This window comes from Leopardus geoffroyi, chromosome E3 (genome assembly GCF_018350155.1).
Source record: "Leopardus geoffroyi isolate Oge1 chromosome E3, O.geoffroyi_Oge1_pat1.0, whole genome shotgun sequence".
In the NCBI taxonomy this organism is placed as follows: Eukaryota; Metazoa; Chordata; class Mammalia; order Carnivora; family Felidae; genus Leopardus; species Leopardus geoffroyi.
The window spans coordinates 1,907,761-1,919,824 of NC_059340.1; the positions used below are offsets into that span (position 1 = coordinate 1,907,761).

At 61.9% G+C, this 12,064-nt stretch overlaps 1 protein-coding gene across 2 annotated transcripts; it reads right to left on the minus strand.

Annotated features, from left to right (window-relative positions):
- Positions 1-8,933: 8,933 nt before the first annotated feature.
- GRIFIN (galectin-related inter-fiber protein) lies at positions 8,934-10,446 on the minus strand. 2 transcript variants are annotated; one of them, XM_045460780.1, is made up of 5 exons: positions 10,362-10,446; positions 10,078-10,157; positions 9,821-9,980; positions 9,387-9,521; positions 8,934-9,100 (listed from the first exon to the last, which is right to left on the minus strand). In XM_045460780.1, the coding sequence occupies exons 1-5, from the start codon at positions 10,371-10,373 to the stop codon at positions 9,074-9,076; spliced, it is 414 nt and encodes a 137-aa protein (XP_045316736.1). In that variant the 5' UTR covers positions 10,374-10,446; the 3' UTR covers positions 8,934-9,073. The 2 variants fall into 2 exon arrangements, with proteins under 2 accessions (XP_045316736.1, XP_045316735.1); XM_045460779.1 differs by having other exon boundaries at positions 9,355-9,521; positions 10,362-10,439.
- Positions 10,447-12,064: the final 1,618 nt, after the last annotated feature.

Here is a 12,064-nt window from a genome sequence, read left to right on the forward strand (position 1 = left end):
CACAGAACACCAGAAAGCACCGCACTCAGGATTGCAGTCACATGACGAAAAATGCAACTCCAGAACAGCCAAATGGAGGAGACAGCATGGGCCAAGGTGCAGGGGCGTGGGGCGTCAAGTTTCCACACGCTCTCTGGACGCACCACCCTCCCAACATACACGTTTCCACCTGGAATCTCCCCAGACCCTCTCTGTTTAGGGACTCTAGATGGGGTCTCACTACTGAGGCATGGCTGATTAGATCATTGGCCATTAACGATTGGACTTGGTCTTGAGCCCCTCTCCCTTTCCTGGGGGGAGGGAGGAGTGAAAGTTCTAACCCTCTGCCCCGAGGTTGGTGCCTCCGGGGACCACCCCGCCATCCAGAGCCCTTCCCCCCACCCCATCAGCATAAACCCAGGTGTGGGCTGCAGGGGCTTATTAGGAGTAACAGAAGGTGACACTCAGGAAATCCTACAGGTTTTAGGAGCTCCGTGCCAGGAACAAAGACCAAAGACATACACCTGATTATTCCACACTTAGGCTCACATCTTTCATTTTGCTGTTTACTTTCTATATGTCTCTTCTCTATATTTTCTTCCTCTGTTCCTCCTTCGCTACCTTCTTTCGTGTCTTATAAATATTTTTTAGTGTGCCATTTAAATTTCTCTGTTGAGTTTTGTAACTGTATTTTTTAGTTTTTTTTCTCATAGCGATCGCCCTGGGGAATGCAGTGCCTCCTATCACAGTCTCTTTCTGATTAACACTGACTTCATTCCAGGGGCGCCTGGGGGGCTCAGTCGGTTAAGCGTCCAGCTTCGGCTCAGGTCACGATCTCGCGGTCTGTGAGTTCGAGCCCCGCGTCGGGCTCTGTGCTGACAGCTCAGAGCCTGGAGCCTGCTTCGGATTCTCTGTCTCCCTCTCTCTCTGCCCCTCCCCCGCTCATGCTCTTTCTCTCTCTCTCAAAAATGAGTAAAAACATATTTAAAATTTTTTTAAAAATACTGACTTCTTTCCAGTAAAACCTAGAAACTTTGCTGCTTGTAACTCCATCTCTCCCCACTGCCCCGTGCTGTTGGCGATACACTACATCAGGGAGATGTATGCACGTGGTCTCGTGTGTTGATGCACTCAGTTATCACCCCCAGCACTTTTCATTCTGTCTGTGGATTCGGGCTACCGCCTTGTGTCACTTCTGTGCAGCCTGGAGGACTTCTAGCATTTACTGTGAGAAGGTCTGCTAGCAACGAATTCCCTTAGACTTTTCACACCTGGGAATGGTTTTACTGCATCATCATTTTTGAACGATAGTTTTGCTGGATATGAGATTCCGGGTTGGCTTTTTTTTTTTTTTTTTTTTCCCCCTTGAGCACTTTGACCAACTCATTCTCACTGTCTTCACCGGCTTCTCTGGTTTCTGATGAGAAGTGAGCCGCTGATCCTTTCGCTCCTGAACACGTGAGGATTCTTTTCCTCTCGCTGTCACGTACTTTTCTCCCCGGTTTGCTCGTGAACCGGTGGCGGCCACAGGCCAGCCGGTGCGTGCAATAGCCCCGTCCTTGCAAACTTTGTTCAAGACCCGAGTCTGGGAAACGGAGGCGTCAAGCAGCCTGCCCTTGCTGATCTGGGCGGTGAGAAGAAGGGTGCAGCCAGAAGACCCTGCAGGTGGCTTCAGTCTCTGAGAGGGGAGGGCAGACCGGGGATCGTCCACACTGCAGCACCACACCACGCGGGGCAGGGCAGGGCTCCAAAGGAAAGCTGGCGTGTGCTGCGAAAGGGGCAGATGAAACCGTGTCCCCTCCCTCTGGATGGGGAGGAATTAAGGAAGGTGACAGTTTTCAGGGAGACGGTGGAGAGAAGGGCGTATGGGCAGAGTGGTCAGTGGGGCAAAGGTTTGGAGGCAACACGGTGCAAACAGCGCGTGCTCTCCCTGCCTGGGGACAGGAGCACAGAGTGCGGGAGGGACTGCTGAAGCCACTGGTGTTGGCTCACACGTGCTCGTGATCCAGGTCAGAGTAACCCTGACATTGTGCCAATGCTGCCCGGCACAGGGTGGGCGTGCCCCCCGCCCGCCCCAGTGCCTGGTTGCTGCAAGCCCTGACTCGGAGCCTTGTCCCAAGGCTGCCCCAGACTCTCGGATGCACTTCTCCAGGCCTCCATTTCCCCATCCACGAAGCCAGGGTGCACTCACCTTCCCAGAGCTGCCGAGACGCTGGAGCGTGGGAAAGTGCTCAGCTACACGTCCACGGCCGAAGACACGCCAAGGCCATTGTGCCAGCCCAGTCTCCTGGGCACTTGCCACACTCTGGCGCCCAAACAATGCCCGCCTCTGAGTGGAGCTGCGGGTGGGCCGTAACCATGGTGAAGGGCCCTGCAAGGCAGCAGCACCGACTGCCTGTCCAGGGCCAGCCCGGCCTGCGGCCCCGGTTACGGCTTTGTCCTGCGGGCTGGAACTGGTCCCGTGTGGGCTCAGAATGGCTGGCTGTCAGGGAGGGCAGCGCATACTGAAAAGAAGCGGGCTCGTGGCTGGAGAGGGGGTTGAGGTTGACGCGAGGGTAGGGGCGCTGTTTCCAGGGTCCCGAAACCTGGCTTCAGGTTTGGGTGGGAGCACGGCCTGGGTCACTGTGCCTGCTGGCGGTGCCTTCCCCGCACAAGGAGCCTCTCCACACACCCCCACGCCCTCTCCCTCTGTGCGGAGCCCCACAAGGTGCAGGGCCTTGGTGCCCCCGGAAGGAGGCTGCCTCTCCAAGTTCCGGGATGTTCCAGGCAGCTGGCCAGAGAACGCAGGGTCCCCTCTGGGCTTCCCCGGGCTCTCTCACAGCCTGGATGCGCCTTGGCCACTGGCTCTGCCCCCTTCCCACGAAGTGTGGGGCCTCTGCCAGGATGCAGAGTAACCAACTCCTCTTCAGCCATGGGGGTCAGAGTCTCCCCAAAAACTGTTTACAAAGCCATGTTTGCAAACTTAAGACCTCATTTTTTTTTTTAAGTAAGGAGGAAAACAATAAAATCAGCACTGAATATTTCCAACCACAACCACCCTAATATCTAGAAGACTCTGGCGTGAAATTGCCTGGGTTCAAATCCCAGCTTTGCCACAGACATGCTGTGTGACCTTGGGCAGATGCCTCCCCTCCCTGTGTGTGAAACCCCTTATCTACGAAGACCACCACATAGGGCTCTTGTGAGGATAAGTGAGGTCATCGCTGAGTGTTTCGAAAGGACGCTTGCTCTCCTGAGCCCTGGGAGCCTGGCCCCGCTGTCTGTAGGACCCCACCCTCCACGGACCTCCCTGGCCTGACAAGCCTTGTCCCCGGGTCCCACCAGGCCACTGGCCAGAGGGGACGACCCTAGGGTCAGGCATCCATACCAGCACCACCTCCTGGAGGAGAACCGTCGAGCCCCCAAGAGCCAGGGCTGTGGGCTCCACCCAGTCAGCTGGGGGTCAGCGCACCGGGCTCCCTCGGTGACATCCGTGGTGCACTGGCACTGAACCTGGGGTGCCCTGCAGAGAAGGGGTGTGAACAGGGGGTGCTGTGCTCCCTTTTTGTCTACCCACCCCCACCTGCCCGGCAGTCCTGGGGACAGGGCAGAGGGGGGAAGCGTTTGGGTCTCATCCAGGAGGAGTGCTCCCAAGGGAAAAGGACCTCAGTGCCCAGGTGCAGAGAGGACACGATCCTCTGGCAAGTATCCCCAAGATGAGAACCCCCCCCATGTGCCCTCCCCCATCTCGGCCACCCTGCTTGGCCCACTTTCACCTCTGCCCCAGGCATCGCCTGCCTCAGGCACTGGGTAGAAGCCACAACCCCTGCCCCAACCCCTCCTTCCGGGGGTCCCTCCTGCCCAGGGTCCCTCCCCCAGCCTCACCCTCACATGTGCCCAAAGTGCCCCAGCGTCCCCTCCCCCTGGGTCCTGCAGCTCACGTCCTCCTGCCCGGGAGTCTCTGCGGCCACCTTGGGGGCAGGGGGAAGAATGGGAGGGCACCTCAGGGTCGTACTGTGCCTCTGGAGCAAAGGGCTGCTTGGTGCTGAAAAGACAGCTCCAGCGGCCGGGCCTGTGGAGTCTGGAGTCCGGAAGGAGGGAGCTTGGGAGGCCCGCCTGCCCCACTCGTGGCCTGTGGCTGTGCTGCCTGATGACCAGTGGCCGAGGGCTGGGGGCCCAGGCCGGGTGGGGAGGGAGCTGAGGCCCGCGTCCAGGTCCTACCGCCGCCCCCCGCTGTTGTTCACACCTTGCCCCGCTTGCCCCTCTCAGTGCACCAAGTGTCCCCCGCCCGGCCGCCCCAGGGGCCCACAGCCCCCAGGCTTATGGAGGCAGCCGTTACCCCATTTTGCAGAAGAAGAAACCAGTTTTCAAAAAAGAGGCGTGAAGGAATACTGGACGCTCGTTAAGGATGTGTGTGCTGGGAGGTCCGGGTGCAGGGCAGAGTTGAAGTGCGCGGACACCCAGGACTGCTGGCCGGGGGGAGGCAGTGGAGACGGCGTTATTTCTGTATCCAGACAGCGTGTTTACGGGTGTTCGCTGAAAGCCACTTCCAGCTTCCACATGTTTGAAAGTTTTCATGACAAAATGTCAGGGCGGGATTGAAAATGCACATTGATGCAGACGGGCGCTTCAGCCTGCCATCCCCTCCCCAGGTCCCTGGAGCCAGCTCCACAGCCCGGTTTCCGTCCCCCCCCCCCCCGCCCCCGAGATGCTCGAGGGAGACTCAAGTCTCCGACTGCACGGGACTTCTGGCGTGGACACCTGCAGGGCCCCAGTGATGGGGGTCCTGGAGCCTAAGAGCCCTTCCCTCTCACAGGGACTGCCCTGGGGCCAGAGGTAGTGATGGGTTGGCCACTCGAGGCCACCTCTGCCCCAAGCACATTGCCCTGGTAGCCCCAGCCCTCCTGGGTCGTGATGACACATGGTCAGAGCTCAGCATCATGGGAGCCATACGGGGCCAGAGTGGTTGTAACTGAACTTGAAAGAAGAGGAGACATCCACGAGCCTGGCAGGGAGCAGCTCAGCACGCAGGTAGTGGAGGGGCTCAGGCAGACCACACCTCCTGTGTTCACAGCCGCCCCGTCTATGCATTCCATCCTCCAGCCCGTGCCAGGTCCCGGGTTCCACAGCGAATTACGCAGGTGGGGCCTCTCCGTTCTCAATGCCCTCCAGGCCCAGGCTCTCATTCTGGGGAAACGAAGAGTGGGTCTTCGCCACTTGGATTTGGGGATGGGGAAAACCCGTGTCTGGAGCGCCCTCTGCTGGGTGGTCTGTTTCTCATGGGGCCCAAGAGGTTCAAGGAAGGGGCTGGACTATGGGGGGGGGGGGGGGCGGGGCTGGAAGGCACTCCCCACCCTGGGGTGTCCAGGTGAGGCAAAGCAGGACAAACGTTGGCTTTAGACCAAAGGCTCGAACTGACTGCCCCTGGGACCTTGCTTAGAAGTCAGTGCTGGGTGTAGGCCTCACCATAGAGGCCAGTATTTAAAAACTGGTTTCAGATAAGTTAACTTCAGATCTTTTAAACCCAGAAGATCTGCTCACTTGCACACTTCCCTGCGCACGGGTGGAAGGGGCTGAGTGTGGTGGAGTATGCGCCTTCCTGGTAGCCACAGACCTCACCAGCCCCTATTGCCTGCACCCACCGGCTTCACGTAGTCACGTGGGCCCGTGGCCATCTACACTCCTCCACCATCCAGAGGGCTGGTACCTTAGGCCATCCAGTGGCATCCGAAGCCTGTGGACCCATAGACCCAAACCTCCAGGGGCCACTTCCTCCTCGCCAAGGCTTCTGTGCTTCCTTAGACAGGCCAGGCCCAGTGAGTCCCCCTACACACACACACACACACACACACACACACGCACACAATGGAGAAGGAAACGGGTCCTCTGAGAGATTAGGCTCTGTTTTCCCAGAGCAGGGGGCTGCTCCGATTGACCTCTTTCAACTCCTTTGGCTTGAGTGCACCACCCTGCTGATGTCTTAGGGTCTCTGAAAGGCATCAAGGAATGTGTGTCCTCCTTCCAAGGAGCCTCTGTTGTGGCACAGAGGAGGGACAGAGATTCGGGCGGGAGAAGAGCAGGTTTAAGTCGACGCTAGCATTTGCTTCCAGTCACCAGGGAAACGGGCTGACGTGGTGGGTCATGACCTGCCTGTCCCTGGAAAGGTTTAGGGGGGGCCTGGTCCCATGTATTCACTAACGTAGCAGATATTTGTTGGTGTGTATGATGTGCCACGCATTGCTCAGGTGTGAGGAATCCCGTGGTGAGCATCCCGCCCAGCTGGCTGTGTCCTGGCACTGAATGTCGGCGGGGGGAGGTTGCTGGGGGTCCTGTGACGTGGGAAATCCTGGGACCACAACGCGCCACTTGGGATGGAGGCCTGGAGAGTGAAAAGGAGCAAGCCAGGCTGAGTCCTGGGGCAGAGCGACAGGGAGGAGCTGGTGCAAAGGCCCTGAGGCAGAGACAGCACCGCGAGTCCCAGGATTGGAAGAGACAGACGCATGAGCAAGGGGACGGATGAAGCCAAAGGTGGGGGAGGGGATCGCGTCTGTTCTCAGCTCTTGAGTTCAGGGACCAGCTACGGTGGAAGCCCGTATGACTCTGTGGCCCCTGCTGGGGGGTGATGTCTCTCGCTTGTCCAAGTCTCTGAGTGATGTTCCACAAGTCCATTGTTCACGTCTCCACTTATTCATTCATTCAGCAAATATGCCCAGAGCTCGCTGTGCTCTGGGGCGGCCAGGGCTGGGTGCTGGGCTGAGACCTGGTCCCCGACCCCGAGAAGAGGCAGTGTGACGGGGGGTGGGGAGTAGAGGCAAGTGGAGATCAGGGAGGCCTTCCCAGAGGAGTTATCATCTGAGCTGAGGGACCGGCCACGGGACTGCCACGCTACAATGGGACACAGTGACAGACAGGCCAGACAGGCACCCACACACGGTGTGCGGAGGGCAGGGGGGAGTCAGGACAGAAGAGGGTGTGCCACCCCTACAGCAGGACCCTCTGAGATCACAGCTCCCCGCACCCCCTTTCCCAGAGGGGAGACTGAGGCTCAGGAACGCAGTGGGTCTGGCGCCCTGTGGTCCGAATTGCCCCCTGGCAGCTTGTAGCCTGGAGTGGACGAAGGACTGATTCAAAGCTGACTCAGCTCAGACCAGTGGTTGAGGGGCAGAGTGTGTGTGTGCGTGTGCATGCATGTGCACACGCATGCATATGCATGAGATCTGTCAGACCTGGATTTTTTGGCTTCACCCCTCATTTGCTGAGCAAGCTTCGTCAAGTAACTGGACCTCTCTGAGCCCGTTTGGCCCAGATCTTGGGAGACAGCGCGGGCCTGGCCCTTGGTAGAGCCCAGCAAAACTCGCACGCGGTGTCTGACTCTGAGCCTCAGGCCATCCCCGGGCCCAGTGCTCCCCCCCACCCCCCACAGGAAAAGACAGCCTGGCATCGTCTTTTACTTTTTCCCCCTCCCACCTTGCATTGCTACTGGGGAGACAACTCTTCCCCATGAGGGGAGCCTTTTGTCTGCAGGGAAACTGAGGCCCAGAGAGGGTGTGCAGCCAGCTCAGGTCACAAAGCAGAGGCCTGGCACCTTGAGCAGGGAAGCCGCCGTCGCTGGGCACAGAGTCCCCAGGAGCAGAAGCGGCCTGGCCCGATCACAGATGCAGACACGTGGGTGACCCCCTTCCCGCCACCCCAGTCCTCCCCAGGGTGCATGTTGGCCTGCCGGCCCCTAGCTTCCCAGTTGACACAAAACACCAGGCCTCCCCCAGGCGGGGGGCGGGGCGGGAAGGGGCTCCTGGGCCAGCTGGGCTGTGGCCACAGGCAGGGAAGTGCACGGAGACAGGAAGGAAGCAGCACCCCTGGAGTCTGGGGCCACCATTGTCTCACCTGGGGGTGGGGGGGCCGAGACGGCCCCTCAGCTCAGGACGGCAGCGAGTCAGGCCGCTGGGCTGTCCCCTCTCTGGGCCCCCCTCCGCTGCCAACTTCTCCACACTAGTCTCAGTGTCCCTGTCTAGAAAACCTCAGAAGGCCAGATGCACGTGGTGTCTGGAATTCTGCAGCAGGTGACAGTCTGACAAGTGCCGGCCAGCCAGCCAGTGCTTCTCCTGAAACAGCTCATCTGAGCCTCCCTGACGATTCCCTATGAGCGGAGGGCTCCTGTTGTCCCCCGAAGTTCAGGAACTTGCCCAAGGTCACACATCAGGGCAGCGGGGCTGGAACTCAGATCCAGGCAGCAGGTTCCGAAGTCCAGGGCCTGAACTGCTCAGCCTTCCCGTCTGCTACCCTGACCTGCTTTTCTTTAAATAACTCGCTGGTACAGGCTAATTACTTGTTAAGCCTCATCCTGGGCTGTGACATCACCTATTTAATTCAGATAGATGGATAAACAGACAGTAGATAGATGATAAGTCGATAGATAAGGAGACGCACGTATGCGTAGATACGTAGATGGTAGATAGATGAGCTGGGTCTGAAGCCAGCCCTGGAGGACGGCCAGCTGCACTCAGTGTCCCCAGACGCGACCCTCCAGGGCTCCCTCCCTTCCTCTCCCCCTCTGCCCCCCCCCCCCTTTTCACACACACACACACACACACAGAGCAGGGCTGGGAGCACGTCTCATTTCCAGGTGGGACGAGGAGAAACAGGAAAGACTCCTTCCTTCCCCACAACAGGAAGCAGGGCGAGGAGGCTACAGATCTCCCAGCAGACTCTCCTCACTGGGCAGGATGCGCCCCCAGGCTGAGCCACAGGGCTGCGTGCCCAGTGGCCTTGCAAGGGCAGCTGGCCAGGAGCCCCCTGTCCTCTGATGTCATCTGACGCCACTCCCAAGGGAAGAGGGGAAGAGGCGAGGGGTCAGACCATCCCCAGGGTGGAGGTCTCGGGGAACACCCCTGCCCCCATCTCGGGGGGGGGGTGTCTAGGGCTGCACCCATCGCCCACCTCACCCCGTCCCATCCCCCTTATAGGAGCCAAGCCCCTGCAGCCTGCTCAAACTTTATTGAAGGTGGAGGTGGCGTGGGGAGGGGCCCAGAAGCACAGACCACCAGCCCCCCCTCCTCCCCCAGGGTGGGCTCCAGGGACAGGAGACAGCTGATGGCTTAGGCTCCCTCCGGGGACTTCAGGCGCAGCTCAGTGGCCCCCATCCCTGCAAATATCCAAGACACCCGCCTCAGCCCCCGCCCAAACCCCAGCGCGGCCTCGGGGGTGGGATGTGGACAGTGGGCCCTCCCCCCTCGGGCTTCCAGAGGCGAGGGGCAGCGGGGCCGGGGGACTAAGCCCACAGCCTCCCTCCCAGGCTGATGGGGCCAGATGGGTCCTGGGGACGAGGATGCCCAGCACAGTCCCTGCTGTGCTGGGCAGGGGGCGGAGCTGGGTGGCTGGGGTGTGCGGGTGCGTTACCACCAACTCAGGTCCCTCCTGGCCAGCTCCACCTGGGCCAGGCGGTGGTCACTCAGCACCTGTACCCGGGTGATGCCCGCCAGCGGCCGGTGGCGGTGTGCGAACTGTAGCACCTTGTGGTCCTGGGCGTGGACGTGGAAGTGCTCCGCATCTGAGCTCACCTCCATCTGGGGACGGGAGGCCGGTGACCCACGGGTCCCCTCACCAGCCCCACCACGCAGGCCGGCCCCGGATGGGAGCTCTGGGCCCCCTCCTCCTCTGAGAAGGGCTCCCACCCACACCCAGCAGTGAGACTTCCAGCTGGCCGTCTCCCCGTCAACATCCACGATGAGCCGGGGGCACGGGACATGTGGCGCAAAGCAGCCGGACGGCCCAGATGCCTCCACAGGTACCCCCGAGCCCGGCCTCCCGGCCTCCCCCAGGGCTCCCTTAAGCCCACGGGCCTCCCCTCCCCTGCCCCCGGCACCTCAAAGGGCTCCCCCAGCACCAGCGGGAAGACGCCGGACACCTCCTCCTGGCCCCAGCGGCCACCCTGGAAGGTGTTGCCCACCATGGTGGCGCTGGAGAAGCGGGGCTTGACGTGGAAGGCAATGTCCCCCGCCTCAGACAGGAAGTTGATCTCAAACCTATGGGGGTGTCATGGGGGTTGTGAGACGGCAGACGGCTGGGAGGTCACCCACCCAAGGCCAAGGGGGGGCCCCCGGGGAGGGCGGGGAACCTTACTTGTCCTCTCCAGAGTCAGAGTGTCCCTGGACCAGCAGGCTCCAGCCCGGGGCCAGGCCCCCTGCACAGAAGGCTTCAAACTGCGTGCAAAAGGGGGGACAGGGTGTACCCCACTTGTCCAGGGGGCCCCAGCATGTGCTGTTCCCCAGGACCCTGGCTCTCTGAGCAACGTTCCTTCCTGGCGGGAGGGTGGGGGCCCTCCCAGCCTGCAGGCCTGCGGAAGGACGCCGGGGACTCGGGGAGTCTCCCCCACCCCCGCCTGGGCCCGCTCCCTTCTCACCCACCTGCAATGCCATCTCACCGCCTTCTGCGGGTGGGGAGCACGAGCGAGGGCATATAGGCAGGGGGGGGGGAGTGGGCGGGCTGGGCGAGGTGTAGGAGCCCCACCCCTGGGTCGGGCGACAGGAGGCTCCGCCCCTCCCTGCCCCACCCCCTGCCTCGGTCCCCGTTATCAGCAGGTCCGTCTTTCCAGTAAGAGAGACAGGGTAGCTGGCCCTGGCCCCCTCCCCACCCCACTTCCCTTTTTAGGGTCCTTCGGAGGGGTCCCAGGAAAGCGGCTTCTGCCCCCACCCCCAGCCTCTTCCTCCAGGCTCCCAGGGACCCAGACTCTCATCTCTGCTCAAGTGAGGTGGGGGGAGGGGAGGCAGCCTGCCAAGCCTGCCTGGGTCTTCTGGGGGCTGAGCCTGTGCCCCCCAGCCCGGCCCAGCCTCCCCTGGCTGCCCGCTGCGGCCTCCAGCTGGCCCCATGGGGCCCTGTGCTGGGATTAGGCTGGGGCTGTGGTCAGCGCATTCCAGGGCTCTGGCCGACGGCGTGGGGAGAGGGCCTTTCCCACACCCCGGCGCCCCTCCTGGCCTGGTGCCCCAGCCCCTATCAGCCGAGCTGGGGAGGGGGCCGGACTGGGATCCCCACCGAGCATGTCGGGGAGACGGGCGGGGTCTCCCCAGGCTTTCCGGGCCGCCGTGGGGCTGCCCGGCTGGACTGTCCAGGGAGCTGGCCCAAAGAGGGAGCAGGCTGGGTCCACGGAGCACGGGGCTCTGCGTATGGTGCGCGTGCAGGTGGGTGTGCAAGTGTGTGGTTGCGGGTGAGCGTGCTGTGAGTGTGCAAGCATGTGGCGTGGGTGAGTGTGCAGGTGAGCGTGCGAGTGTGGTGCAGGTGAGCGTGCAGGTGAGCGTGGGATCCTGTGGCTGCGCAAACAAGTGTCCGGGGACGTGTGTGCCCGTGCGTGTGCGAGGTGTTGTGCGCGAGGGCACGCGTGTGTGGCTCTGCCGTTTCCCTGCCCAGCGCGTCTCAGGGGGCCGGGCCCTCACCTGGACGCCCAGTCCCCCGGGGTAACCCAGTGCCTGTAACCCCCTTGTTCCCACCCTCCCCCTGACCCCTGGGGGCCCCGCCCGGCCTCCCCCGGGAGCCTCGCTCCTGGCCTGGTGAGCGAGGTGATGCTAAGGCAGGGAAGGGACCCGGAGGCGGCGCGGGGCACGGGGCCTGCAGGGGGCAGTCCTGAGCAGGGAAGATTCTGCCAGAGAGCTTTCCTGCCTTGGTGTCCTGGCTCTGACACCCTGCCTGCTGCCCAGAGCCTCGTCCCACCCCGGCCTGGCCGGCCGGGGGTCCGCAGGCCGCAGACCCCGCGCACCTGCCTCCACACAAGGACCACAGAGAAGGGAGACCCCTCCACAGTGGCCCAGCCGGAGGGTGAAGCCCAGTCCTGCCTCCCCTCCTCCATGTCCTGTCCCCTGTCCATGGGGTGCTGGGACTGGGCACTCAGGGGTCCAGGACGCTTGAGCTAGTAGCCCCTGGGCCTCAGTCTCCCCAGCTGTGCACTGGTCTCAGCAGTCCTGCTCCGCCTGCCGACCTCAGCTCCCTGTACCTGTGCCCTGGTGGGGGCAGGGGGTCCAGAGCAGCTCTGGCCGGACACAGGAACCTGGGCCATTGTCGCCTTACTTTGGGGTCAGCAGGGGCACTGATGGCGGGACCTTGGGCGTCAGCTGCCTGG